The sequence below is a fragment of the Xyrauchen texanus genome, chromosome 16 (genome assembly GCF_025860055.1).
Source record: "Xyrauchen texanus isolate HMW12.3.18 chromosome 16, RBS_HiC_50CHRs, whole genome shotgun sequence".
NCBI classification, from domain to species: Eukaryota; Metazoa; Chordata; class Actinopteri; order Cypriniformes; family Catostomidae; genus Xyrauchen; species Xyrauchen texanus.
In genome coordinates, this window is record NC_068291.1 from 29,751,274 (window position 1) to 29,776,221 (window position 24,948).

At 37.5% G+C, this 24,948-nt stretch overlaps 2 protein-coding genes across 2 annotated transcripts; both read right to left on the bottom strand.

The window, feature by feature from the left end:
* Window positions 1–3,164: 3,164 nt before the first annotated feature.
* LOC127657169 (protein phosphatase 1 regulatory subunit 3C-B-like) lies at window positions 3,165–7,088 on the bottom strand. The gene is made up of 2 exons (XM_052145843.1): window positions 6,909–7,088; window positions 3,165–6,053 (listed from the first exon to the last, which is right to left on the bottom strand). The coding sequence occupies exons 1-2, from the start codon at window positions 6,920–6,922 to the stop codon at window positions 5,102–5,104; spliced, it is 966 nt and encodes a 321-aa protein (XP_052001803.1). The 5' UTR covers window positions 6,923–7,088; the 3' UTR covers window positions 3,165–5,101.
* A 16,007-nt stretch (window positions 7,089–23,095) lies between these two features.
* On the bottom strand, window positions 23,096–24,718 carry LOC127657312 (fibroblast growth factor-binding protein 1-like). The gene is made up of 2 exons (XM_052146044.1): window positions 24,669–24,718; window positions 23,096–24,270 (listed from the first exon to the last, which is right to left on the bottom strand). The coding sequence occupies exon 2, from the start codon at window positions 24,217–24,219 to the stop codon at window positions 23,536–23,538; it is 684 nt and encodes a 227-aa protein (XP_052002004.1). The 5' UTR covers window positions 24,220–24,270; window positions 24,669–24,718; the 3' UTR covers window positions 23,096–23,535.
* Between the last annotated feature and the right edge of the window lie 230 nt (window positions 24,719–24,948).

Genomic DNA, 24,948 nt, shown 5'->3' on the forward strand with positions numbered 1-24,948 from the left:
AGCAGTCAAATGCCAGTACGGGACAAGATTGAAGGACAGTTCAACACCACCAACTCTAGAAGCATGTGGCTGGGAATTAATATCATCACAGACTTCAAAGGGAATAAAAACTCCACCGTGAACAATGCTGCCTCTCTCCCGGATGAACTTAATACTTTTTATGCTCGTTTCAAGGGAAGTAACACCGCTCACTCTCTGTCTCTGTAGGGGATGTAACCCGATCCTTCCAATGGGTGAATATCCGTAAAGCCGTGGGTTCAGACAGCATTCCGGGCTGCGTCATCAGAGCATGTGCGATCTAACTGGCTGGTGTTTTTATGGACATTTTCAACCTTTCCCTCTCCTTGTCTGTGGTCCTCACATGCTTTAAAACATCCACCATTGTTCCTGTACCAAAGCAATCCAAAATCACTTGCTTAAATGACTGGCGTCATGTTGCTCTGACCCCATCTTCAGAAAATGCTTTGAGCGACTAATCAGAGATTACATCTGCTCTGTGCTGCCTGCCTCACTGGATTCACTGCAGTTTGCTTACCGCAATAACCACTCCACTGATGATGCCATTGCATCTACAATACACACTGCTCACTCCCACCTGGAAAAAAGAACAGATATGTGAGAATGCTGTTTGTAGACTACAGGTCAGCATTCAACACCATAGTGCCCTTCAAGCATGATGGCTTAAACAGCTCGCTGTGCAGCTCTATACTGGACTTCCTGTAAGGTAGATGCCAGGTGGTTAGAATGTGAAACTAATATCCTCATCACTGACCCTCAACACTGGAACCCCGCAGGGCTGTGTTCCTAGCCCACTCCTGTATTCCCTCTACACACATGACTGTGTGGCAACACACAGCTCCAATGCCATCAATAGGTTTGCTGATGATATGATGGTGGTAGGTCTGATCAATGACAATGATGAAACAGCCTACAGAGAGGAGGTGCACACTCTTGACACACTGGTGTCAGGAGCACAACCTCTCTCTCAATGTCAGTAAGACCAATGAGCTTGTGGTGGACTTCAGGAGAAAAGACAGAGAACACAGACCCATCACCATCAATGGAGCACCGGTGGAGAGAGTCAGCTCCTTCAAGTTCCTCATGTCCACATCACTGAGGAACTTCCATGGTCCGGCCACACTGAGGCCATTGTGAAGAAGGCTCACCAGCGCCTCTTCTTCCTGAGACGGCTGAGGAACTTTGGAATGAACCACCACATCCTCACACAGTTCTACACCATCACTGTAGAGAGCATCCCGACTGGCTGCATCACAGCCTGGTATGGTAACAGCACCACCCTCAAACACAAAGCCCAGCAAAGGGTGGTGCGAACTGCCAGACACATCATCGGAGGTGAGCTTCCCTCCCTCCAAGACATCTATACCAGGTTGGGCTGCTCTCACTGTTACCATCGGGCAAGCAGTATCGCAGCATCAGGACCTGCACCAGCCGACTTCATGACAGCTTCTTCCCCCAAGCAATCAGACTTTTCAACTCTTGATCTCTCACAATCAATATACATTAGCACTGCACTTTATTAATCTCACACTGGACTGTCATAATTTATATTCACTCTTAACAATACACTGGCAAATGACTATCAACCAACAGCTGAATGTCTCTACAGCACAATACAACCTACTGTATATTTTATATATCTATTATTTTTTATTGTATACTGTACATTGTATATTATTATTTGTAAATTGTGTTGTGTGTAATTATGTGTAGATAACATAGTGGTGTAGTGGTCTAAACCACATAACTGGTAAACTGGTAATCAGAAGGTTGTTGGTTCGATCCCCACAGCCACCACCATTGTGTCCTTGAGCAAGGCATTTAACTTGCACTACTTTATTTCTCTTCAAGTTTTTATTTGCATTTGCAGCAATGACAATATGTAGAAAAATAAAAAAGTAGTTTAGACAATACAACAAATTAGAAGATACAAAGGGCAATTACATGAAAAGCTTTTGTTTTTATAAGTCTAGTATTTTCATATTCAATATAAATTCTAAGATCAGTGTTGCAAAATGTGGTATATAAAGGCCTTTTTTGAGTGACTAATTTAGACATTTTTTTGCTAAAGTAATTAAGAGTAATTAATTTCTCATTTTCTGAAGTTTATGGGTTTTCTTAACAAATTAAAATATCACATGGTTCCAAGCATATGGTTTGCCATGCACACTAATTAGTTTTATTCTAGTACTGAATACTGAGGAGCCTAGACCACAGACACAGAAGGACCGGTCTAAGAAGGACACAGGCTAACTAGGCAGCAGCCTTCCAAGTGAGAAGCACCCATTATCTTAATCAATGCTATGAGTTTGGGGTGGGACTAATCAGACCAATGGCAGATGGGGGAATGTTTCAGTTGAAACCAGTTTGATAACAGTCATTGTTTTGCAATTTCGTTTGTTTTCACCAAAGTCCTTTACCTACTGTAAATCCTCAGATATATCTGCATTAGGGTATATATATATATATATATATATATATATATATATATATATATATATATATAGGGATGTCACGATACCAATACTGGTATGAGAATCGGGTCTGATACCATGCTCACGTCCTCATACTTGTACTCGTAAAAATGCTCCTATACCAAAAAAACAATACCATCAGGCATACGAATGTCCTTACGTAAACATTCAGCACACAAATTAAAAACTTTATGTCATAGTGAGATTATATTACTGCAAAAGCTGCGATTTAATGATATAAATATATAGTTTGCATGTGTGGCGTGCTGCAAATGTGAGAACTTGTGAACGTGTTTTGCACTTAAATATCCACTTTGGCTCATACAAGAATAACACCGCCATGAGCATCTATCACACATTTTGTACCAGATGACAGTGAACAGAGTGCGAATTCACTTTGTAGCATGAGGCACTTACAGAGTATATATTTATTTATTTAAATTGCAGCCTTTTGTTGTTTAATAATCCCTTTGAGTCACGTTGTGACCGGCTTTTCCAGAGTGAGAACTGGCTTCTTGTGTGAGAGTTATGTGGTAATAACAACACAGAGACACTTCAAAATAAAAGTTCAGTTTAAATTAAAAAAGTATGACAGAAATGTAATATTCACTGTTATACTACTACAACTACTACTACTACTACTACCACTAATAATAATAATAAATCAATAGTATTATTTAAGCAATATCTAACATCTGTGATGCTCTGTTATGCAACACTTTATTTGACAAAAATAACTCCTATGTGTTTTAGATTGTGCTATAAGGTTCTGAATAAAAGCACTTTATGTGATAAAAATAATACAATATCATGTTGAAAATTGTTAAGCTTTCATTGATTAAAGTTTTGGTTAATAATTGAAACACATCATGCAGGGCAAATTCCCCTAGATAAGTCATTATTCATTTCCCTGACCTATGTTATGAAAAAAGTTGTAAGAGTCACCTGCAAGCTGGGGTTGAATATTAAGAAAACATACAAATTCTTATTACCAATCTATGATAACACCATTTCAGTCTAATTCCAGATGTGCTCAAAAATTGAATTACTCAAAACAAATGTTGGTGCATTCAGGTTTTGGTGACTTATATGAGGGAGACACTTGTTTCGATCAAGTAGCTGAGTTCAAAGTTCCTTCTTCCTACTAAACACTTTTTTAAGTATTTCCATGTGCAGCATTACATTAGTGTCCCTTAATGCAGTCAGTTATAACCTCTTTCTTCTCTTCCAATAGACAAAGTAATAAAAGTAAAAAGTGCCCAAATGTCTTCTATCACATATACTGTATATGCCAACCTAACTGATTTATATGGAGAGACAGGGACATTGATTGCGGGGGTTGGAGGGTCCCCCCATAATTAAATCAAGCAAGTACAACCCCCTATTATTTATACCATGATCAGTGGAAACATGGGTAAATGCTTTGCAACACCCACTAGCTAGTGTAAATGTAAAGTCTAAATCTGGCTTATCAGAAGAGCTCTCTCTGACACTCAAACATGTCCCTGTTAAAGTTAAATAGTGACAGAAACTGACAATGTGATTTTTAAACAAAAACTTTTTTCAGAACAATCACACCAAATAAGTATGCTACTCGTTTACCCAGACATCCATACTTTCTTTAATAAAATAGTCATTCTCATCTTTACAGTTGAATCAGACATAACATCACCAACCATTCCAGTCTCACTAAATTGCACTTAAACATAAAATTAACAAAACACGCTGACATTTGCTCTGCAGAGTCCTAAGGCACAGAATCTTAAGACAAATATCAGTCCATTTGTTTAGCTTATTGCAAACACCTGTTTAGCACATTTACATTTCCAGCACATCCTATATGAGGAAAAAAAAGACACATAGGCACAAATACACATCTTGCAGATTTATGCTGAATGCTTGATAAACAAAAGGATCTAAACCAAATTGAATTGAATGTTTATATATTCAAGGACATGTTTACATATTAAATATGATAAATATTCATATTTCTTTCTTTTTCCAATTCCTTCTAAAATTTGTATCCAGGTAAAGTTTACCGCTTCAATATGAAGGATAATCTCCCTGGTTGAACACTAAGTGTTCATCTCTTCCAGTCTTCCAGACATATCATCTTTAAATCATCCGCACATGCATGGCTTGAATTTTGCACAATGAAAAGTCTGCAGATGTGGTGCAGATTGTGTGTGACACAAACTTCTACAAAGATTCTCACAGTACACTTAAGACAAAGGCACAATTTATAATAAACCAACAAAGATGTTATATAGTGTTTACGTTTAGACCCCCTAGTGGTCTGATTTACAGAAGCATCCACATCCAGCAGGAAAGGGGTCATCAGGTTTTACTTTAACCAAAAAATTAAACATCTTTATAATGCACTGCAGCCAACATGTTCCACTTGATAGAAGTAAGGTTTACTCTTTGTGTCCATTCCAAACTGCCTCTGTTTCCTTTTTAGACTGTTTCCAAACATCTTAACTACCTGTAAATTTATTTCAGACTCCAGATAAATAAAAAGAGCTTTAAAGTAAATATTTATCTGCCTCTGTTGTTATTCTGTAATACTGAGAGACACATAATCAACTTTTAAACACATTTGGCACAAGTCACCAGCATGGGCCACTGGTCTGAAAGTACCCCCAACTCTGCCACTTTGAGAAAAGGCTATTGGCGTGGAGGGCACTTTTAGATGTATTAATGCCCTTGTCTGTTTTCCTGCCTAACTTTCTGGGTTCTGGTTTCTTTGATTGTGTTGCAGAGTTCCATTTATTGTTTTGATGCCAAGATGTTGAAACCAGCCCATAATTCCTGCCATCATTGTTGTCCCAGTATGTCTGCTCTCCTGTTTTATAGCTAATGCAAAATGCAACCTTATTGTGAGGGGGCACATACCCAGGCAATTCGACGGCAAAGGAGAATGTGTCTGTATCCTGGCAGCCATACACATTATTCATAAAGGTGCATTCCACATCCTGGTAGCTCTTCCAGGATTCAAGTGTGATCCGTACATGGACAGACTTCTCATAAGCCAGGTTACGCACTTTGATTGTGCCAGTGAGGGCACGCTCCTGGAGGGTACAGTTCTCCAAGCAAACCGAGTTCTTCAGCAGCCGACTCCGGAAGTTCAGGTAGTCTGCTGCTGGCTGTGGAAAATCTAGAATTCTGCTCTGGACCGAGTTTATGTGGAGAGTAGCTGTGACGTCCTCTAGATCTTCCAGGTCATACTGCAGCTGGGATGTAGTGGGTTCTCTGTTATCAAAAGTAGGGAAGACATGCACTGCTGTTAATGACATGCCTTTAGAGTCAGCAAACACAACTTTTTTCTTGGCCTTGGATTTTGGAATCTGCCAGCCCAGGCAGGTGGGCTCCAGGTGGGCTCTGGAGCTCAGGCAGGGCCGCAGGGGTTTGTAGCGAGTGTTGACCATGTTGCGTGTCCTTAAGTCTTCATAAGAGCTCAGGAAGCTGCGCAGGGGGGGGGAATGGGTTATGTACAGCTGCATAGCCATATCCACCGGCATAACTGGACCTGGCATTGGGGGACTGAGGATATGAAGAACTCTAAACACACACACACAAACACAAAAAGGTTAAATTAGTATTATGTCCTTAAAACACACCAGCATTTAGATTTATATCTAGCTCTCTCAGTCTAAATTGATAATGTTGTTTCCCTTATTTTTTTTATTTTTTTCTATTTGACACTTAATTCTTAGATCTTATATACTTATCCAAGTTTTTTTAATGTAAAATAATAATAATAAATAAATTAATAAATAGGCCTTCGGCATGTAACCACGAGACACAAACAATCAATAATAAAAAAGGAGAGTATTATATTTTCAATAAGATTAAGATATTTTTTGTGTTTAATTATCATGTTTATTGGTTATGCCATTCCTTCTGAATTTAGATTTATATCTATTTTCTCTTAATCTATAATGTTGTTTACCTTGTATTGATTTTCCTTTTTCTTTCTATTTAACTCTGAAGATCCCATATACTTATCCAAGCTATATTCATTCTCTCCACCTCCTCATTTCTTGTGCCTGTATTGTTTTTCCCCTTTGTGTTTGAATTATATCAATTATGAACAAATGCAAAAATAAAACGACATATTTATTATGTTGTATTATGTCACAAATAATCAATTAAAAAATAATATTCATCTTTAAAGTGCTGTAAATTGGTTTTGCAAAATTACATGTCAATACATTTATTAATTATTAATAAATTATGTATTAAATTCCTTTTGTTATAACTTTTTAGATTTTATATAAATTTGCTAATTCATATAAGTTTAAAAGTTTAATGTTGCTCAGTTTTACAACAGCAAATAAAGTAAAATCTGGTTTATATGCAAATATAATGCATATTATGCGTCAAATAAACTGTTATTCCCCAAAACTTTCTTACCTTGTGGAACTCATAGTAAAGTGCTTTACTTTAAATTGATCTTTAAAACTCTTGAACAAAGCACATTGCAGACGACAGGATTCTTAAGCAATTCCAAAGCGTGTATTTTCGCACAGAATACGATATTTAAAGACTTCACCCCACTTCTGCTGCCTCACTGCTTACTCTGTCGTCACGCCCACTCTGCGCAGCTGTTGAGGTCTTCACAGCGCGACTCGTTTAATAAAGCTTCGTCCAGCTCATTTGCATATTCCACACACCGGGCAATAGCCAGCCAGTAACTGAGAGGCAGATTTTTGTCTCGACCAATCAACATAAGAATAGATTTTGTACGCTGGTCAATCCAATCTTGTCTAGCTCGTTTGTTTATTCCAGACGCCGGGCTGCAATCAGCCATTAAGAAGGACGTCTTAAGTTTTATCTCGACCAATCAACATCGGAGAAAATATTGGATTCTGGCCAATATCGATAATGGTTTTGTCGCTGATTTTCGGGAATGATTTCTGGTTTCATGCCACACGACATAGTTCAAATACTTTTTTCTTTCCGTATTATACAAAATTACACAAACATGAACAAACATTACAGTTAAAATATTCCGGCGTGAGAGTAGGCTAAACATGGACCCCTGCCGGTGCAAATTATGCCAAGCTTGCATATATAATATCTACTGATAGTTATGATGGATATATTACATTTTATTTCAGTAAATGTGTTCATCGTTTTGAGTTCTCTTAATTAATATTAGGAATGTAGTGTTGTTACAACTTTTGTTTCAGGTTTTGTAAGTGTCACGTAATTTCTGTAGGATGGGGCGCAGCGTGGTAATATATTCCACTGATCGCAGTTGTTTGCTTTGTGGATGTATATTAGGTCATGGTCAGAGTTAATCTTTATTTTCTGAAGGTTGTAATAAACCAGGAACCCAGAACCATCCCGTAAATAGACGCATGATAGATCCGATCTTACTAGCCCGTTAACTACTGGTCATACATGTCAAATGTTGTTACAACATTACAAGTTTGTAAGCAGCTTAAAAAAAAGTTTTGAAATAAAAAAACTCTCAGATGCATTGCAAAACCTGTATGCGGTTTGTTGATTCTTCATGATTATATCAACATCTTTACTGATCACTATCTATCTGAATAACTGATGAAACACTCTGATTGATTGATGTGCTTGACCAGATGACCACCTCAATGATCAACTGGCACCTTTCTCCTTGTTGTGCAAATGTGGGGCTGTTTCGAGTTTAACGTGAGGTCACAATGGGTTTTGGGTCTCTCTCTCTCTCTCTCTCTCTCTCTCTCTCTCTCTCTCTCTCCAATTTTCAATTTAAAAGTTGGCATGATTGTGTTTACATACAATATTGCCAAAGCAATAATACACAAAACAGATAATGACAAGACAAATAATAATAATAATAAAATAGTAACAAATAACAATAAAGACAGAAATAAAATTAGGTGCCAGGTAATGAATCAAGTCAAATAAAAACTATAATAACAATATACATTATACAATATACAATATAAAATAAAATAAGCATTTAACAGGACATTATGAACATAAGAGAATAAAAGTACTGTGACTGAAGTACATTAAGGCAGTAATTGGTTTCTGAGGGTGTGCATCTCAAAAATGAATTTTGCTGCAACTGATGCATGATGGTCCTCCCCCAGTAACACCAGCATCTGATCGGTTTCTGCCAAACTGGAAAACTGTGGCATGAGGTTTGAGAGTTTGTGGAGGTATCTCTCTCTCACCTCTGTAAATTTCTCACAGTGAAGGAGAAAGTGTGTCTCTGTCTCGACCTCACCCGTGTCACAGTGAGCACAGACTTGTTCTTCCTTTGGAAGCCATGTTTGTATGTGTCAGCCTTTTTATATGGCCAGTCTTTGCTCACTGAGTCTGTATTTGTTGAGGATCCGTCTCTGTTTTGGATCTCTTACAGTGTGGAGATATTCTGCCAGATTATATGTTCTGTTTAGGGCCTGATCTCTCTCACACACATACACACACACACACACAAAACGAGAAACTTCACTCATCTGATAATGACTAAACGTCTCTCTGCATATTAGTGTTGTGGTCTGTAGTGCACCTAAAACATATAGGCTAACAATATCAGAAATGCACAGAGATATTTCTTCAAACATGCTAATTTAAAGAGCAAAAAGGCTCTTAGTTGTACTTTTTAACTTGTACACATAGGCATTTTTGGTTCATTGGTGGTAGCAAAATTAGCAAGATTAAGACGGACTGCATCCCAAAACATTGTGTAAGAAGGTGCATTGGATAGTAAGCCTTGAGTCATACTGCAAAGCCTCTCGATGGCACACAAGCCTGGAATAAAATGAGTTACAAAAAAGCCTGGAGTAAAAAGTTACAAAATTACAATGCCTTCCTTATATTTCAAGTTGTCAAATGTAATATGCAATTCCATTGTGGTGTAGAGAGACATCTGGTGGACAAAATAAAGAAAATCGATGACACTTTAAAATAACGTTCTATTTGTGAACATTAGTTAATGCATTAGTTATCATCATAAACTAAAAACGGACAATATAATTGTTCATTGTTATTTTATGTTAGTTCATAGTGCATTAACTATCTATTAAAAAAAAAATGTTATGAATAATATTCGATACATTAGGCTTTAAAGTTCATTATCATCCTGAGGTCAAGCATTTCATTTTTGTGTAGTACATTTGTTATTTCAGTTTATCTGTGCCCATACATGCTATAGTGGTAAATCATAGGATATTATCAGAGGACTCCCTGGGCTTTTCAGAGATACCAAATGTTTGAGAGTTTGGCCATGACAACATCCTCTCCTTGGTCTATAAATATGGTTTGAAATGTATATAGTTCAATTCAATCAAATACAATATGAATAAAAATGTAATTTTTTCAATAAACACTATTTCATGCACAAAACAATATATTGTCATTTTAAAAAAAGTGAAATTGTAGCCTACATCTTTTTTTCACTGGTAACTTCATCATAATAGCTTGTAATGTAAAATATCGAGATCTAATGACAGAGCAGGCTGCATTATTGGAAAATAATGCAGGTCGTAGAATTTACTCGTAATATAAAGCTTTAATGGCAAATGTGTACACTTCTATAGCTCTGCTTGATTTTAAGTTATAATCTGGGCCACCCTAAAATGGGCCATACCATCGACATTACCTGAGCGGTTAAAGTGAATGCGCGGGGGGCGCTTGTTCAAGGACGCACATTATTCAGTGCATGGACCAATGTAAGTGTATAAAAAGCTTGTGTACAGTTCAATCAGACACGCTTTGAAGTTGCATTCGTTACTATAGCAACAATAATAGGCTGTGGGCGCGTTTTCTCAGAATCATCAATTGGCCGGTACAAAATAAAAAACAACAATTGTAGCCCACTTTCAATAGAAACAACCCTACTCACAAATGGACAGTTTGAACCAAGAAAAGTTCAATTAAGCCCTATAGTGATGGCGAATTATAACAACATGGAGTGACATTTGCAACAAATAAATAAATCCCTCCTTTTTTAGGCCTACTGAGATTCCAATCACCAGTGCAGACAACAAGAGTCAGAGAAAGAGAACAAACAGGTAGGTTTTTACTATTTAGTGAAGAGAAGTTAATTTAGGATTAGCTGAGAATGATAATATTTACATTTAGGTAGTCTATCCATGGAAGTATTGTTTGATTCATTTTTATTTAATGTATCAGTAACTCATTACAATAAGGTTGTGTCCTGTGTAGCCTATTCATTAACATTTCACAATTAATTAACTTGAAATATAAACAATGTTTTTTAGACTAAAAAAACTTGTAATCATGGTATATGTCAATTTCTACATACAATAACACAATGTAATATTAAAAAATTAAGGTCAGAGCCCCTTGAAGGTTATCGTGTAATCCGTACCCTGATCAACACCCCACAAGTACAGGCTATTTCGTGAGAGTACCTCGCGCAGCAGCCAGATTTCGAATCACATGACCTAATTCAGCCAATAAGAGAGCCAGATGCTCTCCTGACCAGGTTCATTGGAGAATTTAGTGCATCGTGCCAATCAGCTGTCTAAAACAATCCTGGCAAAAAGTATGATTTGAAATGTCACAACTTCACAAATTAGAAAGACGCAATATGTTTCGTGAGTAGCTGAAATTAACTCAAGATGCCCAATGAATATTACACGAGTTAAACAAAAGATTTTACAGAACAGAGCAGTCTGATTTGAACCTGTTCACATTCAAATCTTTTTATCAAGATGACTATAGTATATATATTGCACGTGTCTAGTTCGACAACAGAACATCACTGGTCAGGGAAAAGGATAGAAAGAGAAGATAATGAGAGTGAGAAAAGAAAGAAATTTAGATGGAAGAGAGGGACACTGAAATGTGTTGTGTGCCCTTTAAGAGTAAGGGAATGTTTGTAGGCGTAGCCAATATAGCAGGATGAGTGGAGCACTGTGACATGAGTGGCTAAATTAAGAGGCGTGGCACGAGTACCGATCAAACGTTCAACATAGCTGGTGTTCTTGGTAGAACTCAAAAGCAGGCTGAAGCTCACAGCAGGTCTGGACATTGTGTTTTATCTGCATTAATATCTCTCATACAGCAGAGGGTACTGTTGTCTCTTTTCTGGCCAGAGCTTACAGAAAGGCGTGGTCATACAAATCTTCGCACGGCGAAATTCCGCAAGCGACGATCCATGTGCGGACGTTGAGCGCGTATGAAACCAGCAAAATATACTATCCAAGCAGCCTCTTTTTAATGCTGAACTTTATACTCTTTGAAATTGATGTTTTAAAAGAAACTTGCCGCTAAAATGACATCCTTCTCAATTGTGAATGTTCGTACGAAGCACCGCCCACACAGAGGTCACTACCATTGTGCAACTTCCCATTGGTCAACGCGGCACCAATCTTGAACTCCACGCAAAATCCGGCGAGAGGATTCTGTGTCAGCGTGATATTCTCATTGAGATGACTGTGTTTCGGCCGCGGAATTTCGCCTTTGAAAAGATATTTGTGAGGCTGACGTTTATCTTATGATTCACATCCGTCTAAAACACATATTATTATAATTCTAATGTGGATTTGTGGCTACGTTCACACAGTCAGTGTTTGGGGATGACAAACCTATGTCAATTCCCTTTCTAACTCACAATAACATTGAGTAATGCACATGCATTATCACAGTGACCGATAATAATAATAAATATCAAGACTTTGTATTGCATCTGTACTGCACTATTTCGGACATCATGCTGCTTTTATTTCCATAGAAATGCAGCCAGAGGCTCTCTGGTTCTGTCCAGTTTGTTTGTTTGTTTGTTTGTTTGTTTCTCAAATATTTAATGGGAGTTTTGATAGTAGCCCTATTTTCAGCCACTGGTGCATGTTCCAATTCCTTTTACACAGCACATACTGTGGGCCATTACAATGGAAAGTGATTAATCCTGTCCTAGAAGGGAGCATGGCATTGCGGTATGAATGTACCCTTTGCTAACAGTCTTGTGGAAGGGCCCTTCATGAACAAAATAATTTTCTAAAACAACCCTTCGTGTGGCGTCTCCTTCTCACAGGGCGCAAAAATGCTGTTTGGAAAACTTCCTATGTTTACCGAACTCACTCTCAGAATTCAGTTGTGAGTCCTGAAAAATGAAAGGAGCCCTTTCTTCAGTAAGTGGTTGACTCTACTCTGATATGAACATTAGAAGTGTGAAACTCGGTTCCTGGAGGCCCACAGTCCTGGGTTGGACCATAATTCTGCAGGTCTGTGGCCAGTGCCATAACCAGGGTTTGAAAGTGATTGAGGTTTTTGGGGTGGGGTGCCAAGAATTTTACCAAAAGTAATGTTTTTTTGTTGTTGTTTTTTTTTTTTTACCAATACCGCTGTGAAACGTTAGCTTCTAAAATGCACAGCCTTCGTCATGGCAAGTGTTTGCATGTTTGACTTATTTCATACTGTAGTCTGTACTACAGATGGTGTACTAGTGTTGTTTGCTACTGTTTTTGAACATTTCTGGTAATGTCATGATCATCAGGGCCGAATTAAGACTGCCCCCTTAGGCATGAAGATATAAAGTTTTCTTATAGACGATAAAATATTTTTCTTCTGTGACTCATGTTTTCAAAAGTCATACAAAAGCTGTGTTTCCGGAACAAACCGAAATGGCGACACCGTCTCCTTTTGAGAGACAAAAATGTCTTCCTCCAGGGGCCACTTGACGGCCCAGAAAACCAAATCCTCCATTGATCCGCATTTAAATCTCAGTACATATTTCAAATTGTAGAAATTTTTCCACTGGATGATTGTTTTTTCATAAAAAATTACTATTGCAATGATTCGTACCTGTGAATGGAAACCCGCTGCAGCAGTAATTATACAATCTTTTCTTAAACATCTCATCCATCCATGACTGTGATCAGCGCTGAACAAAATATAAGGTGCCACGTGACAGTGCAGCGGTCTGGACCTCTGGACAGTAATTTACAGCCGATTAATGATATTAACTTTTTGAATAATTACTGAATTAAATAAGATTATCGTAATGATTCATACCTTTGGATGGAAACCTGCCACAGCAGTGTATATATACAATAATTTCTCATCCAGTGATAAAAAAAACATCTGTGAGTGTTCCATCCTGACCTGCGCTGAGAAAAGTAACAGGTGCCATGTGACAGCGCCGTGTACGTGCTGCTTTAGCAGTGATTCGAACCTCTGGACAGTAATTAATGATTTTAAACCTTTTTAATAAATGTCGAATTAAAGATTAAATGTGCAGCACTATATCGTGAGCTTGTCAGATATCAACTGACCTAAGGCCATTAAAAAAATTGCAGCCACATGTTAAGTTATAGCTTCAAATTTTATATTTGAAATTAAAAATATTACGAAATTCTGGACCTCAGTGACCTCATAGCTGGTTATGGCCATGACTATGGGCCTCCAGGAGCCGAGTTTGACACCTGTGCTTTGAAACAAGACTGAGCATTCTGCTCTCATCATTTACTTTGCCTTGTGTTGTTCCAAACCCATATGACTTTCTTCTGTAGAACACAAAAGGGAAATTTTCACATAGGAAATCATGTCAAATGGGTTTCACACACTTCTATTCCTTTGAAGTGTATCAACCCTGTTGTTTGTGTGGATAAATTATTAATATCTACTTTTAAGAGCTTTGTTTTTGTTGGTCTAAATCTTATTCCATAAATCATCTTCAAAAACTTGCTGGTCCCACTAATTATGCACTTAGGTAATGTTTACAAGATGCCGAGCTTGAAGAAAACTTCCGGTATATTTTTAAAACTAAACTCAATGAGGCAGCTGAAATTTTCAAACCAGGAGCAAATAATAGCTTCACAAATAGACACTGGTGTCTTATTGGTCAATTTGCCTCTGAGCCTGGTGTTTCCACATGGCACAGGTTGCAACCTCAACTATGTTAGTACTAATTTGGTGTGTTCCGTGACACTCTCTGCTACTTCCATTGGCCTGAACTTGGATCAGTGTAAGGCCCAAGAGGGTGAATGTGGCACAAGGCCAGGTTGAAGAATAGAAAATTGCAACAGTGTCCGAATGGGTCACTTCTCTACTTTGTACAAAACAGTTCCAACGTGGGAAGCGTCTTGAGTCCCTTTGTGTGATTCACAGGGGTCCCATTTGGGTTTTGGGGAGGCTGGTGTTGTTTCCCTGTAGATCGGGATGGGAAAGGGGGCCTTTAAAGGGGCATCTGGCTGAATGCCTGTTTTAAACACTTGATTTATGTGCACTTACTAAGAGCCAGTTTGATTAGCAAGTGTTCTGTGTGTGTGTGTGTGTGTGTGTGTGTTGTGTGTGTGAGAGAGAGAGAGAGAGAGAGAGTGTGAGAGAATGTGTGAATTTGTTTGATAGGCTGGGGTGAAGATGTGCAGCTCATTGAGATTCTGTCTCACATTGTGCAGTGGACAACAGTTCTCGCTCATAAAAACACACAAAAACAGTCAGTTTAACGTAAGAGTTATCTGTAAAGAAATCATTTTGATTGAGGAAACTACTGCTTTCTTTTCCTTTGTTTTTCCTTAAACATTCATTCTCTCTAAAATTAACAATCTTGAGAGCACTGAAAGAACTCTCATAGCTGAGACCATAGAAATTTGATTAGAATAAAGATGTAACCAAATGTTCAATACAATTTTTTATTTAATGTATTTTCTCATTTGTTAATGTCTCTGTTTCTAAGGTGATGGTTGTTGAGCAAACAATATTGCATTGAATTCTATTGAATTTTGATCTCGGGGACAAAGAGCAAATTATCAGTTTTCAATCCTGTAGACATATTTACTGTAACTGGTTTTACATTGAACAACCTTTTGCTAAATTATAAATTTGTTTGAGATTAGTTGTCTTTAAATCACATTCTGTGCGCCTCTCCTCTCCTTGGAGAGACTTTTATGAGCACTTTAGCCTAAAGTGATATATATTCTCTGCATGCAGCAAATTAACAAAACAAACCAAGGCCTTCACAGAGTCTAATGCAAAGTCAGAGCTCAATGAAAGGATAATACCAGCTAAAAGCTCTTGACTCAAGCGCCCTCTTACACATAATGCTCATTCAGAGCTGATTAATATTGTGGAATTTTAAGTTATTTACCATTCACATACTGTATCTGATCATGGCTATGCACCAATGGTCCTCCCTTTATAGATTTGTGCTTATACACAAGTGTGCCTATGCCCACAAAGCAAGAGATCCTTTTGCACCCAGCCAAATATTTAGCGTTTCTCCATGGCCGAACAAAAGGGTGATTTGTTCTTTTGATTAACGATTAGTCTCTCAGATTGATGATTTCTTTTGGTGAGACGGCAGTTTACTGAAAATAGAGAATGACTGAAAACTTTCTTTGGACAAGTCTCTCCTGTTGGACTTCTGAGCAAAAGCACTTAATTGAAGTCGATTCAGAGCTCACCATGGCATCTTATCACTTATGTATACTGAAGCTCGTAGCAAATGCTTTAATAGTGACTGAGATTATTCAGTGTATTCCAGGATACATATTATGCCACTTGCAATTATTTATGAAAACATTTTCTATGGTTTGAATGAACCCACATTTGTCTTTTTTTTTTATTTTTTTTTTATAGGTGAGACTGTAAATAAATAAACAAACCTAGTGGGAGCCGAGTTATCCTTGTGGTATATTAAAAAAAAGTATTTTCTCTTAAGAAGTATCTTTAGATATCTATCTACACCTTTTGAAAGCATTTCACCCAACATTGAGGTAAAATGATGCGATCGGTCACATTTAACCCTGACACAGAACATTGAGTCTGTTGACAAAATACGTTAGTGTCTACGTGCGCAAAATTGTAATCCAGCATACAGCTTTCTTGAATGGTTCTAAGCAGAGAGTGCAGCCTTCAGAAAATTACTCTGATTTTAAACAGTGGTGGTGGTGGTGTAGAGGGCTAAATCACATAACTGTTAATCAGAAGGTCACTGGTTCGATTCCCACGTCTACTACCATTGTGTCCTTGAGCAAGTCACTTAACTCCAGGTTGCTCCGGGGGGATTGTCCTTGTAATAAGTGCACTGTAAATCACTTTGGATAAAAGCATCTGCCAAATGCATAAATGTAAATGGAAACACTTTGTCCAACAATTTAGCTGCACAGCATGTTTATTATATGTGCCGCTCTAAGCAGTTCGGAAAGTAACAAAAGAGCCATATTTTCCCATTGTTCTCCAATTGGATGACTTCTTTGGGTGAAGGTGATTCTTACGGAAGCCCTGAACCGCACATAATTTAATGAAATTTTTTAGGTGTCTTTATGCCATTCTGAGCCTGTCCTTTACATTTTTTTTCTCTCTTCGATTAAATTTTGTTTTTCTTCCTCAAGAGGCAACACATGAGAATTGATTTTTTTTTCTTACCAGCCTTGGCCACCTAGTGCCATTATCAGTAAGCATGAAATTAATAAAGTGACAGATGATAGCTGTGGTACTTGATCTGTTTATTTTTATTGTTGTAAAATACAAAATGAATGTTTTGCAACTCTTAATCAAGGACAGAAACACGCTGTATATAATGTTTGAGAGTCTACTAATATGCGAGATCCTACAATTAAATGAATATACCTCAGGGTATATTATATTTTATATGGCATTCGTTGTGAAGTGTGACAACAGGAGTTCTTTCTGGGGGTTTATGACATTAACCACCGGGAATATCGATGCTGCTATTGATATTTTTCTTTTTTAATTTGTTGGCCCACGTAAACATGCGCTAGACAGACGTATTTTACCGTTACAACGCCTCTCGCTCTGTTTTCAGTGCTGTATTTAAAGGGACGACTCGTGAGAGTTGCCCAATTCAATGAACTCTTTGGAGCGAGTTTCATCCACGGCACCGTGTCGAGTTAAAGGAAGATGCAGGAAACATTTGAGGAAATGTTGCATGCTTCGTGTTCAATCGTCATCTGGCTGTCTGGTTATCCCTTGGTCTATTAAATGAGAGGAAGCACTGATAACTTTGCATCTCTTAAATATTGCAATGTAGGCAATGCATGTCCTTTTATTGTGATGTGTGTACAACTGGTAATGTTAATTTTGTTGTGAGTAATATTGTAATTTCTGGATGGATAAAATAATGCATACATTGATGGAACATTTAACAAAAGTAAAGTCATGCAGTCTTATTTATGTTGGAGCTACATCACAATCCAAGCACGACAATATGTGACCAATGCATGCAGGATCCATTAAATTCAGGTTTTGTACTTTTGCACTTGATGTCCAGTGTTAAATCTGGGTCCCAAAGCAAAACCAGTTGAACCACTAGAACTACTGCTCTAAAGAACTTCTCGTGTCTGGGAGTGACAGCACAGCACAGCACACAGTTCTGGGAGCATTATGTGCGTGTGTGTTCCTTTTATTCTTATGACTTTGCCATGCAAATCTCTGAGATATTTTTCAAAGTGACAATAAATTGGCTCTTCTGGACATTTAGAGTTTGTGTTGTGATTATTGAGAATTTTCATCTACACAATGACGTAATGGGTTTTCACCATCCACTTGTCTCACCACCTGTAGATTATTAGTAATTAAACCTCTGCCTCTATATTCCTATGATTGCTGCATCTTTGGTGATTTTCCTCCCCCGACTTTTCGTGAGGTGGCTTTTGGAGTTGTTGCGTTTTAAATCAGCAGCTTCTTTTATGGGATGTTTGACCACATGCTGCTGGAGCACAATTTGGAAAATGAGAATGTGAGCAGGAAGTGCTTTAATGGCAAAAATCCAAAAGCAACCCACATTATTACACGATTATTAAGATCTAACAATTTGCTTTGCAAACTCTATGCAGGCTTTAGTTTATCACCTGTATTCCATGATTCATATTGTTGAGCTTCGATTGTGATGTATTTCAAACATAAATATGTCTGCATGACATTTCTTTTGTTAAATGTTCCGTCAATGTATGCATTATTTTATTCATCCAGAAATAATAATATTACTTACAACAAGATTAAAAGTGCAGTATGTAAGATTCAGAAACTCTTGTCATTAATGGCACCTGTTGACGTTAAGTGAACTGCAGCCAGCTGCATGTTGCTCATGATCGTGCTCATGCACACACACAATAGGGACACAAGCATCGACCAAAACAAAGAGACTGAACGTGATTCACCGACATAATGCTGACAGATGAGGTAGCATAAATAAAATTACAGAGTTATGATTGTTTTACTAGTAACTTTGAGACTGCATATTATATTTGAATCTTCAGTGCTGGAACAGGGCTAAAACAAAGTGTGGATATAGTTCTGACTATGCAAGACGGTAGTTTGAAGTAATCACGTTTCTTTGCATGATACATTGACTGCATTTATACAATAGCCTATGTCGGCGTTAGCTAGCTAGTAGGGCTGCACGATTTGGGGGAAAATGTCATATTGCGATTATTGAGGCTAATATTGCGATTTGCGATATAATAAACAAATGGTAACATGAGTCAACTTGCTTGATAACAACTCTTGTTATCAAGGAAAATGCACATATAGATTACTGATAATGCTGAAATGTGTATTTCTCAACTCAAACATACAAACTAGCAACAACGACAACAACTATAAATGCAGTGTTTTCAAATTAAAATATTTTTACAAAATTAAATAAAATCTTTGCATTACTGCAAACTTGTTATTTTCTCAATATTACACCTAAATAAAATGGAACAATAAATAAGAACATACAAATTTTCTTGAAAATAAGATTGCCCAAACAAACAGGGACATTTAATCAGGATGTAACATGTACTTTCTATAAACTCTTTTGAAAAAGAAACTGGATATAAAAGTGTGCTTCACTCAAGCCACAAACTGTTGTTGTTGTTGCTGTTTTGTGTGTTTTGTTTTTAAATGACCAACTGGTATTTCCAAATCCTCTTTCTAAAAAGTTCTACTTATCACTGGTACCTCTTGTCCAGTGTGTGGATCATTTTCTGAAATCCCACTTTGCTAACGGTGCATCATGTCTCTTTATATCTCTGTGAAGACTTGTCATATGGCATGACACTCTTGTCATATGGTATGACACTAATATATATATATATATATATATATATATATATATATATATATATATATACACACACACACACACATTTTATTGTTGTTGTCAATTTAGTGTTATTTTTGACATAAGATTGATCTTAACTTATGATGATCTCATCAATGATGCTACACGTTGCAAGCTGCAGACAACTGGAGTGAGAGAGGAGTGTCTCCGTGTTAAGAGTGTGCATCACCCGGCAGAACTTTATATCTCTCCCGGTCTCGACTCCCGCTCAGATTGTGTCTCTTCCGCGACTGGTTGAAGTGAACTTTAATTAAGGATGAAATAAAGATATATCGCCAAGCTATGATCTGTGTTATTTTTTCTGGCCACCAGTTCAGTGTCGGTCTGCTCGGCGTCCATCTTCACCTGATTTCCACGCTGCACACCGGAAACTCACATGACATGACCAAACATGCCACTCCCTAAACTGAGACTGACTGGTCATCTTTTTATTAGTGGTGTAGAAAATGGGCAAACAGCTCTCAGAGAGAATGGGCTGTCACGTCCACACATGCACTTATTTATTTAATATAATCGCAGCATTTTGCCGTCATATAATCGCACAGGCTGACATCGCGATTGCGATATGATTAATCGTGCAGCACTACTAGCTAATTACTTAGTGTTGCAGACTGTCTGTTGACCCTGTTGAATAGTGGAAGAGAAACTATTGTCTGAGGCAAGGTTCTCGGGAGTGCCCATAAACGTCACATCATTTGGATTATCCCATCAAAAGCGACCAGCTCCCTTCACATGAAAATCAGTCTACTGGCTTTAATAGGGAACCTAGGAAGTCCGGGAAGGACAAATATTTTTAGTTGCGTTACAAGCCGTTCACACATTGGCAAAAAAAGGCGAAATATTTCACTTGAGAAATATAATTTTTCATATTACTTGAAAATTTTTACATATTGCACCTTTAACATTACCAGTTGTACACACATCACAATAAAAGGAAAGGCATTACCTACATTGCAATATTTAAGAGATGCAAAGTTCTTAGTGCTTCCCCTCATTTAACAGACCAAGGGATAACCAGACAACCATATGATGATTGAACATGAAGCATGCAACATTTCCTCAAGAAGCCCTGCATCTTCCTTTAACTCGATACAATGCCATGGTTGAAACTGACGCTTCCCTCCAAAGAGTTCATTGAATTGGGCAACTCTGACACGAGTCATCCCTTTAAATACAGCACTGAAAACAGAGCGAGAGGTGCCGTAATGGTAAAAGACGTCTGTCTAGCGCATGTTTACATGGGCCAACAAATTAAAAAATCAATAGCAGCATCAATATTCCTGGTGGTTAATGTCATAAAAAAAAACAGAAAGAACTCCCATTGTCACACTCCTAGGTAATGAAGTACAAATACTTTGTTACTGTATTTAAGTACAGTTTTTTTTTATATTTATTTGTACTTGAGTATAAAAATTTCTTTGGACTTTTACTTTCACTTTACTACATTTTGAAGAGAAAATGTATACTTTTACTCCTATACATTTCCTTTCGTTACTTTTGCGACTGAACACCGCAAAAAAATAAAAGTACGTGCAAAAATCATCGAGTTGAATCTTTTAAATGATGATTCCTTTGAACTGAACAAAAAGATTCAAAAGGCGGTCTGAATGATTCATTTAGCAATTCATGAATCTGAATCAAAATCACTAGCGAAGCCTGCGGAAGATTAAATGTTCCGTCGTCCGTCTCCTCTGGGGAAGGCAAGAAACTGCTCGTGATTTTTAAGTTTTTAGGTTTTTAAGTTAAGTTTAGGTTTAAACATTATGAAAGCTGTTAAATAATTAAATTATGTGCGATCAGTCACCCGCCTTTCCTGGAGACCTGTTCATATAAATGTCAATCACATGCATTTACATTTTACATTTAAACAAGATACGATGTGTATGAATAATTACCAGCACTCGTGAAAATGTCCAACAATATTTATTGGAAGATGTGAATGGTCTTTGCCGAAGCAAACCTAGTTTTCTGGTGGGTGCTTAAGTGTTATATTTGCTTTGTAGCACATTTATGCTACAGTATGTGGTAAATTGGGTTTTCTGGATTGTTGCTAGGGCATGCTATGCAGTTATCGAGGTAATCTCTGCTGTGTTTTGCAGAGATCAAGCACTAGAGAGTGTAATCATGCTTGAAATCATGATCGTGTCTAGAGATTGCTATGGCAAGATATACAGAGAAAATGAGTTACAATTGGGTTTGTTTTAACCCAATACCAACTGAATTGCTTCAGAGGACATGGATTTATCCACTGTAGTAGTATGGATAACTTTATGCTCCATTAATATACTTTTTGTAGCTTGAAATGTCCGGCTTCACTTGCATTGAATTAACTTATAGAGCTGAAATATTCTTCTAAAATATTTGTTTGCGTCCTGCAGATGAAAGAAAGTCATACACATCTGGGATGGCATGAGGGCGAGTAAATGATGAGCACCACCATTCAAATAAATTGCCGTGGGTTTAATGAACTGTTCTGTAATTTATGAAATGTACCTGTACTTGTGATACTTAAGTAAATTTAATATCAGTTACTTTAATACTTTAACTTAAGTCATTTTCTCATGAGCTACTTTAACTTTAATTGAGTCAATTTCCATGAAGATATCTTTACTTTTACTCAAGTATGAGAAATGGATACTTTATACAACATTGGTCACACTTCACCAACATAAAAACCTAAGGTATATTAATTTAATTGTGGGATCTAATGTATTAGTAGACTATCAAACATTATATACAGTGTGTTTCTTTACTTGATTAAGATTTGCAAAACATTCCTTTTGTATTTTACAACAATAAAAATAAACAGATCAAGTACCACAGCTATCATCTGTCAACATAAGTACAAGATTTCATGCTTACTGATACTGGCATCTGGTGGCCGAGGCTGGTATAAAATAAAATAAAAAAAATTTTGGGAGAAAGAGAAAACATTTTGAGAGAGTATTATTATTATTATTATTATTATTATTATTATTATTATTATTATTATTTACATTTTTTGGAGAAATTATTTTTGAGAATTAGTTTTTATTTATTTTTATTTTTTGCAGGACATAGGCTCAGAAAGGCACAAATACACCTAAAAAAAAATTCACCTAGTCAAAAAAGAACGTTTTACAGTGTGGTTCAGGTCTTCCATAGATTCTCACTTAAATGGCAGACACTGATTCGAGTAATTGGTAGTGTGCTCCTTTTTTCTGTGACTCTCATGAAAAATTTTAGAGGTGTATCGATAGTGAATGGTTAGCGGGCTATTACTGCTGTCTGAAGGCTTTTACTGCTGTCTGAATAGATCTTATAGGCAAACACACACACGTATATAAGCCTACATAACACATACACAATGTTTGAGAAGTATGTATGTATGTGAAGAGTGTGTGAGGTCAGTGTGCATAAGGTCTGAAGGACTTTTTATCCTCTTATTCAGCTGTATAAAGCACCACAGTCTATGTGTGGTGAATGATGCCATGTTTTTCTGCCATACGTCATATAAAATGAATTATATGATCATTATCTAAAATTCTGGTTTAAAATAAATGCATAACTCAGTGATTAATTTTATTAATTATTATTAATGCTTTTGCAATAATAATATACAACATTTAAAAAAATACAACAATTTTGAATATGAGTATTAACGTAAACTGTCAAAATGTTATATGTGTAATACAAATTACAATTATTCATATCTTTAAAGATATTAAGATTTAAGATTAGTTAAAATATAAAAGTTATACAGTTTGTGTAAGATAACAATCAATGTAATTAGTGTGATTTTTAAACATTACATACAAGCTGCTTTTTCTGCATCTATTTTTCTTCCTCTTTACAACTTGGCTGTTTATATCCATGATGTTGACAGTGTGTAGACAAAATTGTTTGTGACCTTACAGTGTCTTTCCCCCCCTTGTCACGTGCATATCAGTTTCGCATATCATATCAGCGCCTTCAGTTTTATCCTCCACTGGGTTCCGAAAATCAAGATATTTTTTAACCATCAAAAAACTTGACAAAGAAACTACAGATCGAATGCCATCCCTCTCCACAGTAGCTCAAGGCAGGCTCCATGTCTGAGAATCCATCATTCAGTACTCCCTCATCCTCCTCTTTCTTCGCCTCCTCTTCCTTCTCTTTCTCTACTTCTTTTCCTTTCCTCGCAGGAGTGTCTGTTTTCCGTTTGATATCTTCTCTCATTCCCTCGCTCACATGTGTTGTAGTTTCTTCCCCGCTTCTCTCCGTGAGTTTCATTTGAGACGCACTAGGTGCTTTCTTACACAGGCGAGTTTTCAGGACTTTCTCCCCCTCACAAGCGTTCTTGCGTTTCTTCAGTTTGCTTACCACCTGTTTCCAATACTGAGAGGACTGAGTGCTATACACGGAGCATTCCTGAGGTTTTCCAGCAAACTGACATGTGTAAGGAAGTTTGAGCCCCTCCTCCCCAGGGGCAGAGCAGCTCACCTGGAGCAGTATGTTGGCTCCTCTCGCCAGTGTCTCCCAGGTGCAGCGATGCCCACCCTTTGTGCTCAGCTGACCTGATCCCAGTGAGACTTTGTCTGGCGTACTATCAGACCCAGTCACTGCATCTGATTGCTGCTTGGACTTCTTTTTTGCCTCTGAAAATGACAGGAGGATGAAGAGGAGGGAAAAGATGAAGAACAGACTCCGCCCTCGCATGACTGTACGGATAATGGTTATAGGAAGATAGGATCAAAGAAACGCAAAAACCTGCAGAGATGGAGAGGAAAACATGTTAATGCATGAGGTAGTTGTCTGGAGCTTTAATATTTTACATAGAGGTAAGCAAAATTATGTGAAATGTAATAGACAACAGTCTATAAGTGATAAACGTGACATCACAGCAGTGTATTTGCATTTAAAACCAACCTCTAAGTTCTGGCTGTGGTGTGTGTTCAAGTGAATGTGTGTGCATTCATCCATCCATTTATCAGGACAAATGCCTGATGATATGCACCATAAACAAATCCCACTCTGTTTGGCCCTCAACAACTGTAATAGGCTGAAACAAGCATTCCCCTCCATTTGTACCACTTATCCACCTGTTTTCTCAAAACCGACCTCCTAAAGTGTAATATTTCTTATTTCTCCCAGTGCATTTTACTTACCAAGTCGAGTGCTCCTTCAGGACTGTGAGGAAGAAAAGTTTGCAGAGAAGGATAAGAAAAGAGGGGGGAGAAATAATGGATAGAGGGATAAAGAAAGGAGGGGAGGGGAAGGGTGGGCATCAATAGGGTATCCAAAACCTCCCAGAATCTGGTCCCTCCCTCCTCGTCTAATGACAAATGGACACCCCTCAACCCATCCCTTCCCTTCACTCTATTGTCTTCTCCCACTCTCTCTTCTCTCACTTCCTTGTATCCGAAGGACACTGTGTCCTTGTTATAC